A 21,890-nucleotide genomic window follows, 5' to 3' on the forward strand; every position below is an offset into this window, starting at 1 on the left:
ATCCGTTAAAACGGTACTTGATGGATCAAGCTGAATTTCCAATGAGGAGTAGAAATCCGTTGAGTTTGGCTCTGGATGGTTTTACCGGATGTCCGGTATGGCATCGGAGCGACCAGACGTCTAGAGAAGACCAGACATCCATTGAAAACCTTCTGTAGGTGTGCCGCCGGATTTCCGAACAGCGTCCACCGGACATCTGGTGGCATTGGAGTGACCGGACCCAGAAATCTGTTGAAAACCTTCTGTAGACAGTGAAAAACATGCACTTTTCCTAATAGCTCACAGAATGGATTTTGTGAACAAACACCATATGAAATATATGGTGGGTGAACGTGTGTGACATAAGTAAAAGATATGAATGATAAGCATAGGAATAAACCATTGAACAATTCTTTCACATGCCCCAATGATCCACTCTTAATAGTGCGGGATCCCTATACTCGAGAACAAACCCGAAAAACTAAGCTATCTTTGTTCCTTAGAAACATAATGTAGAAATATGTAGACCATGATCCACAAACATATGATTCTGCAGGGACTAAAACATGTGATATACTTACAAACATAATTAGTTCATATATGTCATCAACATCAATATATGATTGCACCTTCAATCTCTCCTTTTTGGTAGTTGACAAAACACATAACTCTCGATAGGTGAAAATATGATATGTTAGGACATATTTTGTTGTGTGATAAAGGAAATCACCCCCTGCACATGTGCATAAATGATCTTGACATAAAACAAGATGCACAATGTGAGAAATGGCTTCCCCTAGATCCTACAACCATTATAAACATTTGATCAAGTTTTGTAAATGTTTTGATGGCCACTTACCGGTGCCAGCTTATATACGAGTAACGCACATTGCAGACTTGACAATGAGTTTTGTAATGTAATTTCATGAACAGATTGAATTTCTAACAATGACAGACACCAGACCAAAGTTTAATATTTTGGATTCAGAGCAGACAAAATTTGTGCTAAACCAGCCCTCTACTCTTTCCTTCAAACTGCAACACTGCATTCTGCGTCACATACTGTATCTAGCTTCTACAGTTAATACAATTCATATAGATTAGACGGTTGCGCTTGGCGCTCATTGCCTCAGCCGTTTACACAGAAAAAGAAGCCACAAAATTAAATTATCACAAGGAGCATGATGTTACACAACTGAACTTCCAGGGGGAAACAGCCTATTACACTGAAGAGAGCAGCCCCGTCCAACCCTACATACAGGCAAAAAGGAAGAACTGCAATGGTTGTGGCAACATCATTTGGGCTTCAACAAGACCCCACATTATCTTCATATAAATAATGGTAACACACGAGTAGTCCACCGTGCCTTGTGTTCTTTTAAGATGTTGACTTCTGCCGTACGACCAAATCATCAGCTGAGTAGTACTCCGAAATAAGCCGGTACATATATGATGGACTGTGCCCGCCACTGTTTGGTAATGATTCGTAAGTGTTACAAAGGGCATAGTAAAAAGAAAAAAATGGATGACATATGTATAGATCAGTCCAGGTTTTTGTTTTAAAACAATGTATCTTATTTAGTTCCCAACTGTGCTAGGCTTCACTGCTACTTATCAATTATAAATCATAGTTCGTAGTTTTTACCATAAAATTTCACTTGATAGAATGTGATTTCATGCATAAGCTCTATACCAATGGATACCAAGATATAGTAATGGTTTCATCACACTGAATGTTATGAACATTGTAGATGGCCCTGGACAGATGAGGTGCGACGCCAAGCCTAGCACAACAAGAGCACGGGAGAAACTTGGGGAGGATATGCTAGGCATTGAGTAGCCAGCTTTGGGCATGGCCAATAGGTAGGCCCAACCTACTGCCCGCAGGTCCAGCTAGGTTCGGAATCCATGGTGGCAAACTGCTAGCCTCGAGGCGGCAACTAACTGCTAGCCTGAAGAGAAGGCCGCTGCTTCAGTAAAGAAAGGAAAGAGAGAGAAAAGGGCAACCCGGTGCATGTAGCTCCCGCTTGCGCAGGGTCCGACCACTTTGGATCTATTGTACGCGGCCTTTCCCTACATTTCTGTAAGGAAAGAGAGAGAAGGGAAGGACAAAAAGGGTGTGGCAAACTGGGGAAGCAAAGGCGCATGCAGGGACCTGTGAGGCAGCATGAGGGGCTGGACGGTAATCCGTATGGGCAATGGCCCCAGCTCTCCAAGCCTACGTGGATGTACGGAGGCAGCACCTTGCTGCTACCTCCATGGTACATGCTCTTACAAACTTGGAGGCTAAGCCAAACTAACAAGCTTCAGTAGATAAATAACTTGAGAATTAAGAAATACTCCTAAGAGAACTAAACTGCTAAGGATAACTAGGGATACTTATCCCCTTCAATTTCAGCTGTGACCCTCTCCTTGGTGGCCTTATTGTGCAATCTATCCCCACATAACATCTCTCCCTCCCTTTTTGAACAGCTCATCCTCGAGCTGGACCAAGGACTGCTGCTAGCCCCTTGCAGCCTCCATAGAAGTTTCTTGTGGGTGGGCTGCTGGAGCTGCTACTATTGCCTGTCCTGGAGGTGGTACTACTGGAATTGCAGGTGCAGGTGGAGCTCCGAGGTCTGGGAATGGCTGGTGAACACCTAGTGCTACTTGCTGAGCTGTTGGGGACGTCCACTGCACGTCGCTTGCACAAGCGAGCCAAACTCATGGCGTCCAGCAGGCTATCCGTTCTCCACATCAAGCTGTAAAGATTCCTGCAGGTTAGTGGCGTAGATGGAAACCACCTGATCCTCCGGGAGTTCTGGCACTCAGCACAAGAGGGCATTGAGCTTCTTGTTGTACTCTGCCACCGTGACTGTGTGCTTGAAGGAGATGACTTCTCATAGGGCGCTGCTGCAAGCTGGCGGTCCAAACTGAATATTTATCATTTATCAATTCAGCGATGCGATGGCAGGTTGAAATCCATGGGCGCCCTTATACTGGTGGTACCACAAGTGTTTGTCGCCTGTCAGGTGGAAGGAGGCGATGCTCACTTTGTCCGTGGAGTCCGCACACTGTGTATCGCCGCGGTTCAACCAAACCAGCGCGCGGGGGGGGGGAGGGGGGGGGGGGGGGGGGTCATACCATTCTCTAGCTTGCTGGCAGCCAGATTGTGGACACGGACCTACTGGATGGTGTCCCGCGGATCATCAGACAAGGAGTCAAACTTCTTGCCCTGGTCACCATCTGTTTGTCCATGCCATCCAGAAGCTTCAGAGCAACTCCAACGGGCCGACCCAAACGGACGGCGCATTTGTCTGCTTTTTGTCCGTTTGGGTCGGCCGCCCGCCCGGCGTCCGCCCAGTTTTGCATTTGGGTCGGCAGTGCGCCCAACGCGCCGACCCATTTCATGTCCGCATTCAACTTTTGAATAAAAAAGGCCCGCGGCCGATCATGCCAGCGGCCATGTCTCATGCCGGCACCATGCCAGCGGCGGCATACAATGCCGGCTTTAGAAAATACCACAGTTCATGCTGGCGCACTCGCCAGCACACAAAAAAGGGTGGGACTTGAGTTCGACCACGCCATCGCGGCTCTCGTGGTCATGCCAGCACACCTGCCGGCATACAAAAAAGATGGCCCTCGCCGCCATAGATCACTCGTCATCGAACTTGAGCATGTCGGCCTGCATCTTCTCGAACCACGGCCTCTTCCTTGGCGATACGGTGTTGAGATCCACCTTCATGATCTCCACCCCGGTCATCATGCTCGCAAGAGCCACTTCTTTCGCCTTTGTCTTGGCGTTGGCGGCCTCGATCTCTAGCATCTTGGCTTGCTTCTCCGCCTCGAGCTCGAACATCTTGGCTTGCTTCTCGGCGTCAAGATCAAGCCTCCTCCTTTGGATCTCCATGAAAGCATCCATTTGCTCCGCCTTGAAACGCCGGCGCTCCTCCTCCCTTGAGTCCTTATTCATCATGCCGTCCACGCTTGCGATCAAGGCGTTGGTGGCCGCATCTCGCTTGTCCTACTTCTTGGAGTTGGTCTTCCCCCTCGGCCGTGCCGGCTCGCCCTCCCCAACATCCTCCACGGCTTTCTTCCCCCCACATGCCTTGAGGGCGGCATATTGTGCCTTGAAATTCTCTTCGTCCTTTATGACCCGATAGCAATGGGAGAGGTTGAAGCACTTGCCATTGTGTTGAACCTTGAATGCCTCCAAAGCTTGAAATGCCTACAAAATGTTTCCATGCAAGCATATGGGCAAGTGATAGCAAATGAAGACGTAAAAGGAAGGATGATCTTGATGACACAAAAGAGGGCGGCTTGCTTGCTATCATACCATGTCTTGCATGCCGATGCCGCTCACGGGGCGGGCCTTGACGCCCTCAGGGGTGGCGCAAAACTTGTTGCACTCTTGTTGGATCACCCTCCACCGCTTGGAAATGGAGACCCACCCGCGCGTGCTCACAAATTGGTAAGGTGGAAACTTCTTGCGCTCATGAAACTCGCGGTGCACACGAGTCCAAAAGGTCAAATGCTTTTGCTCGACGCCCGTCTTTGGGTCTTGTCCAATGTCTCGCCAACACTCACAAAGAAGCTTGTCCTCGGCAGCTGTGTACGCCTTCGTGCGCTTGCTCTTGCGCTTCGGCTTAGGACCGGCGGCTTGGTTGGCGAGCTCGTCCTCGAACAAAGGCTCCACTTCGATGTCGCACTCGTCCTCTTCCTCTAGCCCATAGTCCTCCGGGAACTCGTGGTCGAGGGGGAAGCCGTCCAGGTCGGACGCATGAAGGCCGCCTGATCGGGATCATAGCCGGCGGCCGGCGTGAACGCCCCGCGGCCGTCCTGGCTTTGTGTCTCTTCGGGATCGTAGCCAGCGCCCGGCGCACCACCCTTGAAGATGAGGTTTTGCATGTAGTCCTCGTCGACGGCGGACGGCATTTCCTCGAACAGGTTGCGGGCGTCCGGGAGCCCGCCGGCCGGCGTCTGTCGCGCGCGTTTCCTCGTGCCGCCGGACGACTAGCCACCGACCACCGGGGTGGCGTTGAGGTCGATGGGCGCGGGCGCGGGCATGGAAGGCACGACCACGCTCACGTCGGGTGAGCACTCCCCGGAGAGGCGGGAGGCCTGCGGGTAGACGTGGAAGCCGGGGACCGGGTTGCAAGCCGACGCGCGGGGTGAGTCGGGCAGCACCATCCGAGGAAATGCCGACGAGTCGGTGCTGGCCGCGGCGACGGCGGCTTGGAGGACGCTGTGCTGGCTAGGGTTTACCCCTAGCATGTAGAGCGCCTCCCTCGTTGCCGCCGTGACGCGGGCGTTGGTGAACTCCTACTGCGCAGCGGCAACAGCGGCGGCCTGGCGACGGCCTCAACCCTCACGCCCGCGGCGTGCCTCCGGCCCTTCCTCTTGGCCGACTCCCTTGCCCGTTTTTCGGGCGTCAGCGCCTTCTTCGGCTTGGTCGCGACGGCGGTCTTGCGCGGGGCACGAGGCTTGCCTTTCCCGGAGGGGGCGACGGCGCCGGACGAGGCGAGGGAGGCGAGGCCGGCGGCGGCGTCGAGGTCGATGGCGTCCTCCATGGCTGGTTGGGGGCGGGGGCGGGGGCGCGCGCGGGCGGGAGTGTTTTTGGGGAAAATGGGGGGAAATGGTGGTGGCTACCACCAACCGGCGGGCCTGGGGAGAGGAGTAGGCGCACGCGCGGGCGTCCGTCTCGTGTCCGCGCCGATGCAAATCCAGCTCAAAATTGGGCCAGGAATGGGTCGCCGCGGACGAAAAACAGACGCGCGTCTGTTTGGGTCGGCGCGTTGGGCCGCCACTTTTGTCCGCGCCGACCCAAACGGACGCGGGCAGACGAAATGGGTCGCCCCATTGGAGTTGCTCTCATAGGGAGATAAGGGCAGTGTTAATCTTATCGATATCTGCAGCAGTAGCGGCGGCCATGACCAAACCGAATCTGGTACCAAGATGTACAGATGAGGCGTACGCCCAGCCAGGAGGAGGCTGCCACACAACACGAGAAGGGGGGGGGGGGACTTGGGGAGGATAAGTGGGACTATTTTTCTGCTTGTCTATTGATTGATATTGATACACATTATACATTCCAGCTATGTTTGGAGGCTAAGACGAACTAACAAACTTTATTTAGTACATAAATAACTTGAGAACCAAGAAATTTCTCCAAGAGAATTAAACTGCTAAGGATAACCAGGGATACTTATCCCCTTAAATATCAGCCATGACCCCACATAACAACTCATGGAACTACAACACAAGGCACAAACTATTCTAAGGGTACATTTTTTCAAACTTAACTCTCAAGGCAAAGCTGCACCAGACACAAGCTTCGTTGTTTACATGATCCCAAATATAGGTGCAGAAAGAACTTACGTATCAGTGATGAAAAGGCTGACAAGCTTCGGTGGCACATAGTCAAACGTTGGATTGGCAACATTTAGAAGAGGAGTGCCATCCTGAGTACTGAAGTTCATGCAATTTGAGAACTCGCCAAAGTCAAGCAAATCAGATGGTGATTTAAGCTCGTTCAGTAAAACCTCCGGGTTGTGCGGATACAAAGGACATAACTGTAAAGTAAAGAATATTAATGTATGAACATTATAACAGCAAACAACTACTTCTCTTTTAAGCATCTAAACTATGAACAAAAGGAATACTCATAGCTTGTAAGGCATAAAGCCTTCTACCGATAATTCAACTGATAGCTTTGCAGTCATATACTACTTGTTATTGTCATCTGCCAGAAGCCACAGGGTTATTACTCACCAGATCAAGCCTTAGTTAACAGGAGAACACAAAATCCAGTTGTCTAGTCTAGTTGACATGCTAAGAAAATCCTCCTCGATACATTAAACTAGAAAAAAGAAGAGCAAACATAATGAAATGCACCATACATTTTGAGATATAAGCACAACTTAGACAATAGAACCTGCCAGTATCAAAGTCGCATCCTGACAATTGAGATGACCAGAATATTTGCGGGGAAGAGTAAATGACCAAGTTCACAACACATTTTTGTATTGGAGCTAGTAAGATGCCCGTGCTACGCTACAGAACCAAAATACAATATGGAACATAGTTAACTCAGGTTATATTCACTCTGGTGCGTTCATTTACAAATTATAGACAATGGATAAAGGAACTACTATTACATGTGAGGCAAATTAGGACAAGGTCCATAGAGGCATAGACCGGACGAACCTTGGTAACCTTCGCTCTCAAGATGTGATAAGCTTTGGCACGAAAAGGTTGACAAATTTGAATTTTAAACGAGGATGGAAAAGGAGTGAACGGACAACCACCAAATCAGATGTTTAGAAGTAGGAAATATTTGAGGCAGTGAAAATATTTGGTTGAGGCACAATTATAATGATATTTCAGTGGCATGGCAAACATAGTATCACACCGTAACTTATTTGTGCCTACATTTGCCTTTAATTTACTATGGTATATGAACACATAATTTTTATCAGAAACCAAACAACCACATGCGTACGTTGACCAAACACTATCCCTTCAGAAACATGAAAGCTTATATCGCCAACACTTGCCCTTTCCTCAATAATTTTCTGGTATTGGGGGAATTGGGCCCAAAAAAACAGCTCCAATAGCTCCCCTTTCCCAAAAAAACTATCGTGATCACCAAAAAAACAGTCCAACTCCCCCTATATATGGAGGGGGAGTTGGCTTTCTCCCAATACATGCGATGTCAATGCGCCGCCGCCCGCACGTCGCCGCCGCAAGACCAACACGCTGCCGAGAGAGCGAGGTATCCGATCCGATTGACAAGAGGGTCCCATATGTCGGGTTGGTTATTGGGGCCGGGGTTATTGGAGATCTGCGAAAGCGTCTATCCCCAACAACCTAAAAGGTAAAAAGTGTTACTGGGGAGCCCCAATAAGTCGTTGGGGGGGGGGGGGGGGGGGGGGGGGGGGGGGGGGGGGGGGGGGTATGAAAATATTGCAATAAGATTTTGACATACCAAACATAGTATAGCACCGTGACTTATTTGTGCCCCCTTCGCTTACTAGTTTATGGACATTGGAACAGGTTGGTTTAAAACAGAAGAACACACACAACTTTTATCAGAACCCAAACAACCATACGAGTATGTTGACCAAACACTATGCCTTCAGAATGTGATTTTTTTAGTTGCTTAGGATGAAAACATTGCAATAAACACAAAAATTAAATGCATAACTTACAGAAACTGACCTTATGACTGCCAGCAACCACGACAAAGGGTACAGCATGCCTTTGAGCAGCAAGAGCAACCATATTCATACCTACTGGTGCAATGACTCCACCGTTTGCCATTATTGCATGGACTCCAACTATAACCTATAAGATAAATCATGAGTTACCTTGTAACAGAAACAAATATATCAAAAAAGCAATAATCAACCTGCGTACATACCATGTTAACTCGGGAGATCATAGCAAAAACTGCTGAATCTGTTATAACAGTAGTCTGTACACCTTTCTCGACCAGCTCCTTCGCAAGAACATGTCCCTGATATCTGATTCAAGCATTGAACAACAAGAATGAATCAAGCAAGGAGATTCAAAATACAAGAAATTAGTTGGGAATACAATTGGCAAGGTGCACAAACCTTGGAGCACCTTCAGCAACAAATACACGAAAAGATCGCTTCTTCTCCTTTGCAGCATACAGGAACTCTTTCACGGTTCTAGAACGACCTAGAGTTAGGATGACCTCACTGTGGCAAACAAAAAGCATTGATTAGGCACAATTGGTATTTGAATCATGTGAACAGAATGTTTTGGATGGTCCTTAGCTGTTGAAAAAAGGGACTTTGAATCTATATTTTAGATTAATGAAGGCTGAGAAGCATTATGAGCTTAAGTTAACGCTACCAAAGTAAATAAGTCGATGCGAACTCTAGTAGATTAAAATTTATAACAACAAACATTTGTAAGAGAAGGTACTGTGAGCAGAATAAAAAAGCTTTTGTAAGAGAAGAAGGTACTGTAATCACCGAGGTAGTTAAGAGGATTTTTAATCATTTGACGTTGGGCACATGTTCTTCATAATACACATGCCAACCTTTTCCACAATCCCAGGTATATGCATAAGTTAAAAAATATTTTCCATCATTCAATAATTTCACAGGAAAAGATAGATGTGACTACTAATTAGTTTATGCTTGTATGTTGGACAAAAGATGATCATACTTTTGGTGGATATGTTCGACAGCTTGCTCAGAAATCTGGTCATAACATGTATCAATCTCCTCAATAAGATCACCAATGGCAGCAATAACATCATGTTTTAGTTTCCGAGTTTTTAAGCTCTTATCTCCAGCTGCTTACATGGAACATGCAGAAATTCAGTGTCAACAATAACATAAAAATTGGAATGTATAGACCCTGAAAGGGTACCATAAACTTGAGAGTATATCAATCAGTTAATAATTTCTTAAACACAAGATGATTAGTACAATATAAAGAGAAAAAAGGAACGTCTGTTCAGGTTGGCTATAAGTACATGATTCAAACATATGGCTATAAGTACATGATTCAAACATAAAAGTATAACTACAAATGCCTGTTCAGTGTGGTATACATAAAAAAAGAGAATTCTAGAGATCATGTATTTACTTTTCCCATCTGAATCCCCAGCTGACGATGAAGAATGTGAAAGTGCAGTGCTCACAGGAATATCATCCAGGAGAGTCTGCAATGAAGGTGCCCGAAGAGCGTTTCTAGCATGGGAAGCAAGAACAGCAGCGGATAAGGTAGGAAGGTCATCATTTCCACTGTCACATTCATCGTCGCTGACAGCAGTCACAGAAAGACCTTCAATACCAACTGCGGTAAAAGATATATCTTCCTCTTTTATTATATGCAAAACACGTCTCACAGTGTTGCCGACAGCGAGCTCTGCAAAAAGAAGAGAGAGAATTTGTAAGGATAAAAGGCTGATAATTACCAACAACACATATTATTCACTATACTTTAGAGCTGAATAACAAGTGCCACCCTCTAGTCATGGTGCAATTTGCTATGACGAAACTGTACTTATTTCTGACATGCATGCACCACTCAGCAATTGTTGTGAAACTTGCTGATTGATATACAACTACAGTTCAAATGCTAACTGCCAAGACTAGTAGGTTCTACTGGTGGTGCTAGTGCCAACAACAACAAAAATCTCGAACACGCAGGAGCTCTGCGTATCTTTTTATTAGACAAGAAACGGAAGGGGGGTGCACTTGGTTCTTAGCGTACATATGTGCATAGGTGCTACACTCTGTTCATTCTAGTACAATGCAGGGTCTAGTCCTTAAGTTAGATTATGAAAAAGCTTTTGATAAAGTGAATATAGAATTCCTTGAAGAGCTCCTTAGAAACAGAGGCTTTGGGGAGAAATGGATCCACTGGATCCTGCAGATCACTAGAGGGGGGTCAGTAGGGGTCAAGTTGAACAATACTGAGAGTGATTTCTTCCTTACTGGCAAAGGTTTGAGGCAGGGGGATCCCATTTCCCCCCTGTTATTTAACCTTGTAGTTGATGTACTCACTAGGATGCTAACATTGATTGAAGGCCTGCGCCCTGAGGTTTGTCCTGGAGGGATTATATGTCTTCAATATGCTGATGACACCATCCTGTTCCTGGACAAGGACTTAGATCATTCTAGGAACCTGAAAATGGTTCTATCTTGCTTTGAGAACATCTCTGGCATGAGAATCAATTACAATAAGAGTGAGCTCATTCCTATTAATATGGAAAATGCTGAGGTAGGGGATTTCCTGGATACATTAGAGTGTGCTGAGGGGTCTTTCCCCATTAAATATCTGGGCATCCCTCTGCACTATGATAAACTTAGGAGAGAAGACATCCAACCACTAATTGACAAGATCATGAAAAGGATTGCTGGCTGGAGGGGGAAACTTCTTTCTTATAAAGGGAGAATAGTCCTCATCCAGGCCTGCCTGGCTAGCATCCCTATTTATTTGCTGTCTTTCTTTAAATTCCCTAAATGGGCAATAGATGTTATAAACACCCAAATGGCAAACTGCCTGTGGAATGACTCTGAAGGCCACAGGAAGTTGCAGTTAGCTAACTGGAAATTGGTCTGCATGAAAAAGGAATTTGGAGGCCTAGGCATTCCAAACCTGCAAGATATTAACCTTTGCCTTCTAGGGTCTTGGGTCAAAAGATATTATGAAGGGGAAGGGAAACCTTCGAGGAAGATGATAGACCAAAAATATATGAGGGGCAAAACCAATCTCTTTGCTCCTAGCTCCTCCACTAGTGTCTCTAGGTTTTGGAAAGGAGTCAAATCCATCATCCAATCTTTGAAGTTTGGATACAGATGGAAGGTAGGAGTAGGGGATAAAATTAGATTCTGGGAGGACACTTGGTTTGGCACATCCCCACTAGCAGTCCAATTCTGGCACATCTACATGATTTGCAATGAGCAAAAACAAGAGTGTCAGAGAGGTCTGGGATGGTGAAACCCTGAAGCTTACTTTTAGAAGGAACTTTGACGATAGGATGATGGAACAGTGGTATCAGCTGATGGAGAAAGCTAAAGACATTAACTTTAGCAATGACCCTGACTCTCTGATTTGGCAACTTGAAAACAAAGGGATCTATTCATCTAGCTCTCTGTACCATGTGATCAACTTTAGAGGCGTGCAGCCTCTGTTCCTACCTGCGGTGTGGAAACTGGCAGTACCACCCAAGATACATGTTTTCCTTTGGTTGTTTTCCCAGAATAAGCTTATGACTAGGGATAACCTGAGGAAAAGACACATAATCAAACCTCTAGATTGTGTATTTTGTGCTGAGAATGAGACTAATCACCATCTGTTTCTTGACTGTGTTGTAGCCAAAAACATTTGGTCTTTTGTCAGTTGTTTTTTTACAAAAAACTGTGGGCGCGAACTTTGAATCAGTGGCCCGCTTCTGGATTTCTAACAAAAAACATGTAGCTTTGAATATAGTTAGCTCAGCTGTCCTGTGGTGCTTATGGAAATATAGGAACTCTATGATTTTCAATAACACCATTTGGACTTCTATTACTCAGGTTTGGGGACTGATCCACAGAATGATCAAATTCTGGGTGATTCTGACCCCAGAGGTGGACAAGGCCCTGATGGAGACTTTCTTGGAGGCGTTGAGGAAGCTGCTCCAACAACCTTTGATGATCCTGAGTGGCTGAATATGAAGGGCACACGGTTTGATGGCGGTGCAAGCTGGGGGAACCTCAAAATCTCAGAAGATGAAGGCTTCCACTCCCCAACCAAGAAAAGAGACACCAACGGCAAGGCGATGCTCAGCCCGGTGTCCACGCTCGCGATCTGCTGGTCTCCTCAGGCGGCTCTGGCGCCCCCGCTCAAGTTCAGAAACGGTGTGGGCGCAATCGTGATGTGAGCTGCAGCTGTCACGTTCCGGCGCGCGGTCGGAGATTCTGGACTCTTGTAGCCTGACATACCTTAGACCAGTTTTTATCTTCCTCTGCCTTTCTTCTAGTCTTGTTAGCCTTGCTGTCATGCCTGGTTTGTAATAAAAACTGAACCTCTCGAGAGAAGTAGCTGGTATGTAAGGGGACAACGCTGTATGGTTTCATTCTGAGTTAATGGAACCGGGGAGAGGCCTCCCTGTTCATCGAAAAAAAAACAGAAAAACAACCTAACCACTCAGAACAAGGGCTATCAATAGGGAAAGCCCTCCAGCTCCAGCCATACACCATCAAACTAATATTTGTCATGCTTGGGCAACACCATCAAAGACGCAGCAATTTCTTTGGTTCCAAAGAGTCCAAGCCCCAAGAGAGATGAGAGTTGAGGCCTTGCTGCATCCTGCCATTAGTTGCCTCGGTAGCTCTGCTCCACCAATTGTCAAAAGACCTAACTTCAAGTGAGGGTGAGAGAGCTTGAAGACCAAAACGCCTCAAGAGGCTGGACCAGAATTGTCTAGCAAAAACACAATCTGTGAGCAGGGAATCAATTATTTCAACCACCTGATCATAACGGGGGGGGCACTTAGGATGCGGCAAACCTCTATGTGCAAGACGGTCTGAAGAAACGATATTTTCCTGGCACCCGAGCTTTCCGAATGCACTCCCATGGTCTGAAGAGAACAGAGCCTTGGAAGAAACTTTCATAGGCTGAATGAGCAGAGTACTGACATGACGCAGAAAGGCGCCAACGATCCGTATCCTCCGATAAAAGATCCCAGAGGTCCAAGTATTCAAGAATAACATTTGACCGAGAGAGAACCCTGAATATCCCGGACCCAACCGGTGCCTGTTAGAGCCTTAGACTTACAGTACTGCGTATATTTCACTAAGTGAAGTAGAGTGAAATAAGGAGGGGAATTCATTAACATGCCTTAACTGTTGCTCTGGCCAAGGAAGAAGAAGACTCTCACGCACAAGGAAGAAGAACACGCAGAGACTTTGCAGAACTCACACACTGCGCATCTTCCTCCAGTTCTATCATCAACTGATTACAAGTGCCTTTTTAAAGGGACACACACACACACACATACGTTTGGCACTTGTGCGGCATCTCCACAACGGCCACACGACGCAGCCAAAATAGCATGCATACAGCCAGCACTAACAAAATCCATGCAATCTAGTCAACCAACAGAGGCACTCACGGCACTTGCACTTCCAGGCCGCATCTTCACTGTGTGCACAGGGCTGCTCCTGGTTCACTAGAACACACACGTATACGAACTAACTCCAGGAGGGCATGCATGCTTGCACTCAACCATTGACTTGCAGATGTTCTCATGCCGCAGCCACCGCACATCTATGTGCTTCTCCAGCTGCTGATCCGCCCACGGCATGACGCAACACATGCAATTTACCTGAACCTGGCTAACACTAATTAATTTCTACCAATAATACTAACTCCAGGAGGGCATGCATGCTTGCACTCGACCATTGACTTGAAGATGTTCTCATGCCGCAGCCACCACACACTCTATCTATGTGCTTCTCCAGCTGCTGATCCGCCCGCGGCATGACGCAACACACACAATTTACCTGAACCTGGCTAACACTAATTAAACTCTACGAATAATACCATGCAATACAAATAAACCATGAAACTAGACCTATACAATAAGGTTAACTCCAACACCAACCTCTTTATACTTCATCAAGATGATCAGGTCAGATAAATGAAGCTCACATGTCAAGAAAAATTATTATCTCTTCCGACCTAAACCTGGAGGAAGCTGATAAAATGCTTCAGCTGAACTACGTGATATGGAAGAAGTAGTGAGATTTCGCTGCAATGATAGACCTAGAATCTATGCAGTTTGACTGGTATCTCTCGTACTGATACAAACTTCCAGAAAACTATCTGTAAAAAAAAGCTTCTAGAAAGCTTGTTTTTATCTATCTTGACTGGCAGGTCATTATCTGCTAACACTTACTCCTTCCGTCCCATAATATAAGAGCGTTTTATATTATGGGATGTCATGTGGGGCACAGCCTACAGGCGTGGGCCACGCGGCCAGGAGCGACAGCCGCCGGCCGCAACAGGCGAGGCGTAGGCTGGGCAGGAGTCCTGGTCCTTATACATTAGTTCCTATAATAAAGGACTAGTTTAGGCATAGGTTTCTAGTTTGTTAGCAGCCCATGGGGCCTTTATATACCGTATAACCAGCACCCTTTGAGGGCAAGCAATAAAGTTATTATCTCCTACCTCTTCCTCTACTCCTATCCTCTCCTCCCGCACCATTGAGCAGCCAGGCAAAAACCCTAGCGCTCCTATCCCCCGAGACTACGGACTACGTAGTCGAGGTCCTGCTGTCTTGGGCACCGAGGCCCTTGACAACTTGGTATCAGGTTCCAGGCGATCCTCTTTTGCGTCCGCGCCAAGCACACCTCCATCGCCACCTTCCGCCGCCGCCTCGGTCACGTCCGGCATGGCAGAACCAACCACCGCTGATCTGGCCAAGATAATCAAGGCCTTGACTGCAACGGTGGCGTCCCTGCAGACGTCCGTCGCCACGCTCCAGAAGGACAAGTCCACCTCCTCGTCGAGCGCTGCCGGCGCCCACGATGGGCAGCACCACAATGATCGCCCGCCCCAGTTTCAGAAGATGGACTTCCCCAAGTTCGACGGCAAGTCAGATCCGCTCGCTTTCCTCAACAGATGCGAGTCCTTCTTCCATCAACAACGGATCGCCGAGGAGGAAAAAGTCTGGATGGCGTCCTACAACCTTGAGGGTTCTGCCCAGCTGTGGTACATGCAGGTCCAGCGTGACGAGGGCACTCCGCCGTGGCGCCGCTTCTCCGAGCTGCTCAACCTCCGCTTCGGGCCACCTCTACGCGCTAACCCGCTGGGCGAACTAATGGCGTGCAAGCGCACAACGTCCGTAGTCGACTTCCAGGAGCGGTTTGAGGCGCTCCTCCCCCGAGCAGGCATCTTATCAGAGACACAGAAGGTTCAGATCTTCACCGCGGGACTCCAGCCACCCCTCAGCCTCGACGTGGAAATCCACAACCCGCAGTCCCTCGCCGTCGCCATGAGCCTCGCCCGCAAGTTGGAGCTGCGCGCTCACCTCCGCGCCACCGGTGCGTTTTCAACAGAAGGGCATCCTGCCGGCGCCCGTACCACGCCTCGCGCCCCCCGCACCGGCTCTACCAGCCGCACCCCCTGCTCCCAGTCTGCCGGAAGGGCGCCCAATCAAACGCCTGTCACAGACAGAGATGGAGGAACGCCGTCGCCTGGGCCTATGCTTCAATTGTAATGAGAAGTTTGGCAGGGGCCACAACCGCGTCTGCCAGCGCATCTTTCTCCTCGACCTGGCGCCGGACGACGACGACACGGCCTCCGCCACCGCTGATGCCTCGCCGACCGACCCTCGGATCTCGCTCCACGCGATCTCCAGCGTGCGCACGAGCGAGACCATGCAGATGCATATCACCCTGGGGGGTGTCTCCCTCCTCGCCCTGATCGACTCAGGCTCCACCCACAACTTCATCGCCGAGGAGGCGGCCGCTCGTGCTACACTGCCATCCCCCACCACCGAGAAGATGCGTGTCACGGTGGCCAACGGCGAGCGTGTTCCGTGCTAGGGCGCATACCGCGCCGTGTCCTTCCGCATCGACCAGGAGGCGTTCTCGGAGGATTTCCTCGCCTTGCCGCTCGCAGGCTACGACGTCGTCCTGGGCACGCAATGGCTGGCGACGCTTGGACCGATCCTGTGGGATTTCCACGCCCTCTCCATGACGTTCTGGCGGAGGGGCCATCGGGTCTGCTGGCGCGGCCTTGCAGGACCGGACGGGCCAGCCCTGCAATCATGCAATGGCCGCGATTTCCTCGACGCCATCATCACCGAGTTTGACGGCATCTTCGCCGAACCCTCCGGCGTACCACCACTCCGCAGCCGCGACCACGGCATCACCCTGCTGCCCGGCTCCGCCCCGGTGGCCGTCCGTCCGTATCGCTACCCGGCCGCGCACAAGGACGAGCTGGAGCGTCAGTGCGCCGCCATGCTCGCCCAGGGCATCATCCGAGCAAGTCGTTCCGCATTCTCATCGCCGGTACTGCTGGTCCGCAAGCCTGACGGGTCCTGGCGCTTCTGCATCGACTACCGCGCCCTGAACGCCATCACCATCAAGGATGCGTTTCCAATTCCGGTGGTGGACGAACTCCTCGACGAGCTCCGGCGCGCTCGTTTCTTCACCAAGCTCGACTTACGCTCCGGCTACCACCAGGTGCGGATTCGTGCGGAGGACATCCCAAAGACCGCCTTCCGTACCCACGACGGCCTCTACGAGTTCCTGGTGATGCCGTTCGGCCTCTGCAACGCGCCGGCGACGTTCCAGGCACTCATGAACGATCTGCTGCGGCCGTACCTGCGCCGCTTCGTTCTCGTCTTCTTCGACGACATCCTCATATTCAGCGAGTCGTGGGCCGATCATCTTCGCCATGTGCGCACCATCTTTACCGTACTGCACCAGCACCGGCTCTTCGTCAAGAGGTCCAAATGCTCGTTCGCCGTCGAGTCGATCTCCTACCTGGGTCACACCATCTCCGCGGCCGGAGTGGCCATGGATCCGGAAAAAGTGCAGGCCGTGGCCGACTGGCCGCAGCCTCGCTCGGCGCACGCGGTCCGGGGGTTTCTCGGTCTTGCAGGGTACTACCGCAAGTTTGTCAAGGAGTTTGGCGTGGTCGCCGCGCCCCTGACGGCCCTGCTTCGCAAGGACGGCTTCTCATGGTCGCCGGAAGCGGCAGCAGCTTTTACCGCCCTCAAGACGGCGGTCACCACGGCTCCCGTGCTCGCGTTGCCCGATTTCACACGGCCGTTCATCGTCGAGTGTGACGCGTCTACATACGGTTTCGGGGCCGTCCTTCTCCAGGATCAGCACCCGGTGGCTTTCTTCAGCCGGCCGGCCGCGCCTCGTCACCGTTCTCTGGCGGCATATGAACGGGAACTCATTGGCCTGGTGCTCGCTATTCGCCATTGGCGACCGTACCTCTGGGGGCGCCAATTTGTGGTAAAAACTGACCACTACGGTCTCAAATTCCTCCTTGACCAGCGCTTGGCAACCATTCCGCAGCACCACTGGGTCGGCAAACTACTGGGGTTCGATTTCACTGTGGAGTACAAGGCCGGTAGTACAAACACGGTGGCGGATGCCCTTTCCCGCCGCGACACGGAAGAGACGGGGGTCATGGCTATATCTGGTCCTCACTTCGACTTCATCGACCGCCTACGGCAAGCTTCGTCCACCGACCCAGCACTCGTCGCGCTGCGCGAGGATATCACGGCAGGCGCTCGGCAGCTGCCGTGGGCGCTCTCCGACGGCCTCGTCACTTTTAACGGCCGCCTCTACATCCCGCCAACGTCTCCACTACTCCAGGAGCTTCTCACCGCAGTGCACGATGACGGACACGAAGGCGCCCTGCGCACGCTGCATCGTCTCCGCCGCGACTTCCACGCACCTAACCTTCGCAAGACGGTGCAGGAGTATGTCCGCGCCTATGGTACTTGCCAGCGGTACAAGTCCGAGCACTTGCACCCAGCCGGTCTGCTGCTGCCACTGCCGGTGCCCACGGCCGTGTGGACTGACGTCGGCATCGATTTCGTAGAAGCGCTCCCTCGTGTGGGCGGGAAGTCTGTTATCCTCACCGTGGTGGATCGCTTCAGCAAGTACTGCCACTTTGTGGCGCTGGGCCACCCGTACACGACGGAATCAGTGGCGCAGGTGTTCTTCGCTGAGATTGTGCGTCTCCATGGCGTCCCGCAGTCCATGGTCTCTGACCGCGACCCCGTCTTCACCTCGGCTTTTTGGCGGGAGCTCATGCGCCTCACCGGGACCAAGCTGCACATGACGACGGCGTTTCATCCACAGTCGGATGGCCAAACGGAGGCTGCTAACAAGATCATTGTGATGTACCTCCGTTGTCTCACCGGGGATCGTCCCAGGCAATGGCTCCGGTGGCTTCCCTGGGCCGAGTACATATACAACACCGCCTACCAGACAGCGACCCAAGAAACTCCGTTCAAGCTTGTGTATGGCCGTGACCCTCCCACTATTCGCTCTTACGAGCCGGGCGATACACGGGTGGCCGCAGTGGCCAGGAGCATGGCGGAGCGCGACGAGTTACTCGCGGACGTCCGCTATCGTCTACAGCAGGCACAAGCAGTCTACAAGTCCTACTACGACAGACACCATCGGGACATTCGGCATGACGTGGGCGATTGGGTCTGGCTTCGTCTTCGCCAGCGCGCCGCGTCCTCTCTCAACCTGCCAACCAGGGGCAAGCTCAAGCCACGCTTCTATGGGCCGTGCCGCATTTCAGAGGTCGTCAACGACGTGGCCTACCGCCTTGAGCTTCCGGCACGCTCGCGCCTCCATGACGTGTTCCACGTGGGCCTCCTCAAGAAGTTCTTCGGCACGCCTCCAACTGCACCACCGGGATTGCCTCCGATCCACAACGGGGCGGCTGTTCCAGAACCGGAGCGCGTGACTCGTGCACGACTAGCACGCGGCGTTCGCCAGCTGCTCGTCCACTGGAAGGGTGAAGCAGCATCATCAGCTACATGGGAGGATCTTGACAGTTTCGTCGAGCGCTACCCCGCTTTTCAGCTCGAGGACGAGCTGCTCGTCGAGGGGGGGAGAGATGTCATGTGGGGCACGGCCTACAGGCGTGGGCCACGCGGCCAGGAGCGACAGCCGCCGGCCGCAACAGGCGAGGCGTAGGCTGGGCAGGAGTCCTGGTCCTTATACATTAGTTCCTGTAATAAAGGAGTAGTTTAGGCATAGGTTTCTAGTTTGTTAGCAGCCCATGGGGCCTTTATATACCGTATAACCAGCACCCTTTGAGGGCAAGCAATAAAGTTATTATCTCCTACCTCTTCCTCTACTCCTATCCTCTCCTCCCGCACCATTGAGCAGCCAGGCAAAAACCCTAGCGCTCCTATCCCCCGAGACTACGAACTACGTAGTCGAGGTCCTGCTGTCTTGGGCACCGAGGCCCTTGACATGGGATGGAGTAGTTTTTAACTGTAGGGGTTGTATACTTCTATGTTTTGTTCCGGAAAGTATGCAAATGAAACCCTAGGTTTAGGTAGGTGACAGAAAAATGTAATCTGGTAGTTAGAACAAAAGCTACTCCCTCCGTTCCTAAATATAAGTCTTTTTAGAGATTCCACTATGGACTACATACGGAGCAAAATGAGTGGATCTACACTCTAAAATATGTCTATATACACGTATGTAGTTTGTAGTGGAATCTCTAAAAAGACTTACATTTAGGAACGGAGGGAGTATATTACAGTAAGTCGATCTGTTAGTTAGAACAAAAGCTATATTACAGTCAGTCGATCATCTAAGCTTGAGAATAAGAAGCAAACAGTGTGCAAGACATTATCTACATGAAGATGACACACACCAACCACATAATAAAAAGGAGCATCATACTTGAAATATCGAACTGTTCCCGTAGATACATGAATGGAGTTAGCACTTGGAACAGCATAAAAATTTCATTACCACAGCAACACATTTCACTGAACCGAGTCCAACACCAGTGAAATAAACTGTGACCAAACAATTCAGAAGAAAAAAGAAGTAATAACATCCCAATTTAAAAGCAATGCGATGGGACCACAATTCGAAAAAAAGAGTGAGGGCTTTTGGGCGCACCGATGGGATTGGCTGCGATGAGATGCTCCCCGACGGCATGGATGGCGTCTGCGAGAGCAGCCGCTTGGTTAGTGCTGCCCATCCGGTGCTGCGACACCACTGACCTCAGCAGCTCCGCCGTCTGCCGCGCCACGGCATGTGACCCCTCCACCTTACTGCCCACCCACAAACACGCAAACAATGAGCACACCAGAGTGGCGCCGACTCGGCACGGAATCGGTCGGCGTGGGCAACTGCTTACCGTCGCTTGAGCTTGAGGACGAAGTCGCTGATGAGCGGCTGCATGTCCGGCATAGTGGCGTGCGGCTTGGACCGGGAGGCAGAGGCGTTCGGATTTGGGGTCGGATCGGCGGCTTAGGAGGGAGAAGGGGCTTAGGGTTTCCAGAGAGAAGGAGAAGTTAGGGCAACTCCAGAAAAGGACACGGACACGTCCGCGGACAACGATAGAGGCACCAAATCTGCAAAATACACAGGAGCTACTCGGTGCTCCACCCCTTGATGTTAAAATTTGAAGTACCCTCGAAAAAAAAAGATATTAAAATTTAAAGAGTACAAAAAAAATTCTAAAAAATCTGAATTTTGAGGATGTCAAATCTGCATGTCCAATCTACCACATGTGAAGTTTTATGAAAAAATATCAAGAAAAGCATTTGTGGTGAAAAAATATAGTCTGACCTACAATCTAATTTTTTTTTCTTATGATCGAGGTGACATCTCTCCTTGCTCAGCTCCCTTTTGAATCACATGAGACATGGCTACTACCTCAAACGAAAAAACTTTGCATACTTAGGTACCAAGGAACCAGCCATGGAAAAAATAAGGAGCGAGGTCGAATGATGGAGGGAGAAGGACGCGAAGACAAAGAATAAATGAAGCAAGACAGACCCCGCCCCGATGATCCGGACCCAGACCGGATGAGTCGGACCTCCTCCCAAACGATTCGGGTAATGTGCCCGAAGGATACAGCAAGCATCCGGATGAAGCCGGATCGTCCGGACTCCCTCCTGGGTCATCCGGACCTACCCGGACATCTGGACGACGATCTCGATATCCAGACCAACTATGGCTGCAACGACACAGCCAGATGACCCGGACGGCCGCGGGATCATCCGGACCACCTCCCGGATAATCCGGACAGTGCCTGCGTGCACGACTTGGGCCGAGGCCCATTACCTCTCTCTACCCCTAGACTATATATACTCCTTCACCCACGTTTTAGGGTTAGCAAAGGATTAGCTCAAGATAGAGATAGAGCATTGCTCATCCACTTACCTCTCCCATGGAGATCAAGGCCTCCATGTGAGATGATCCTGAAGGAAATATGCCCTAGAGGCAATAATAAAGTTATTATTTATTTCCTTATATCATGATAAATGTTTATTATTCATGCTAGAATTGTATTAACCGGAAACTTAGTACATGTGTGAATACATAGACAAACAGAGTGTCACTAGTATGCCTCTACTTGACTAGCTCGTTGAATCAAAGATGGTTAAGTTCCTAGCCATAGACATGAGTTGTCATTTAATTAACGGGATCACATCATTTGACTTGACCCATTCCGTTAGCTTAGCACGATGATCGTTTAGTTTGTTGCTACTGCTTTCTTCATGATTTGTACATGTTCCTCTGACTATGAGATTATGCAACTCCCGAATACCGGAGAAACATTTTATGTGCTACCAAACGTCACAACGTAACTGAGTGCTTATAAAGGTGCTCTACATGTGTCTCCAATGGTACTTGTTGAGTTGGCATAGATCGAGATTAGGA

The 21,890-nt window shown here is 49.9% G+C and overlaps 1 protein-coding gene across 1 annotated transcript; it reads right to left on the minus strand.

Moving 5' to 3' along the window:
* Positions 1 to 933: 933 nt before the first annotated feature.
* On the minus strand, positions 934 to 20,594 carry LOC125553631 (translation initiation factor eIF-2B subunit beta). The gene is made up of 9 exons (XM_048717393.1): positions 20,359 to 20,594; positions 20,118 to 20,272; positions 9,586 to 9,867; positions 9,160 to 9,289; positions 8,577 to 8,684; positions 8,381 to 8,483; positions 8,179 to 8,304; positions 6,337 to 6,530; positions 934 to 1,448 (listed from the first exon to the last, which is right to left on the minus strand). Exons 1-9 carry the CDS (start codon positions 20,409 to 20,411, stop codon positions 1,358 to 1,360), a joined length of 1,242 nt encoding a protein of 413 aa, XP_048573350.1. The 5' UTR covers positions 20,412 to 20,594; the 3' UTR covers positions 934 to 1,357.
* Between the last annotated feature and the right edge of the window lie 1,296 nt (positions 20,595 to 21,890).

The sequence above is a fragment of the Triticum urartu genome, chromosome 1, assembly GCF_003073215.2.
Source record: "Triticum urartu cultivar G1812 chromosome 1, Tu2.1, whole genome shotgun sequence".
NCBI classification, from domain to species: Eukaryota; Viridiplantae; Streptophyta; class Magnoliopsida; order Poales; family Poaceae; genus Triticum; species Triticum urartu.

What these genes read in the sequence shown, in the direction of transcription:
- LOC125553631 (XM_048717393.1), bottom strand. Translation starts at nt 20,411, where the DNA reads ATGCCGGACATGCAGCCGCTCATCAGCGACTTCGTCCTCAAGCTCAAG. An exon ending in GTCGAACATATCCACCAAAA is followed by an intron (nt 8,685 to 9,159) that starts GTATGATCATCT and finishes TGTTTGCCACAG; the next exon opens with TGAGGTCATCCTAACTCTAG. An exon ending in GTTGCTGAAGGTGCTCCAAG is followed by an intron (nt 8,484 to 8,576) that starts GTTTGTGCACCT and finishes TGCTTGAATCAG; the next exon opens with ATATCAGGGACATGTTCTTG.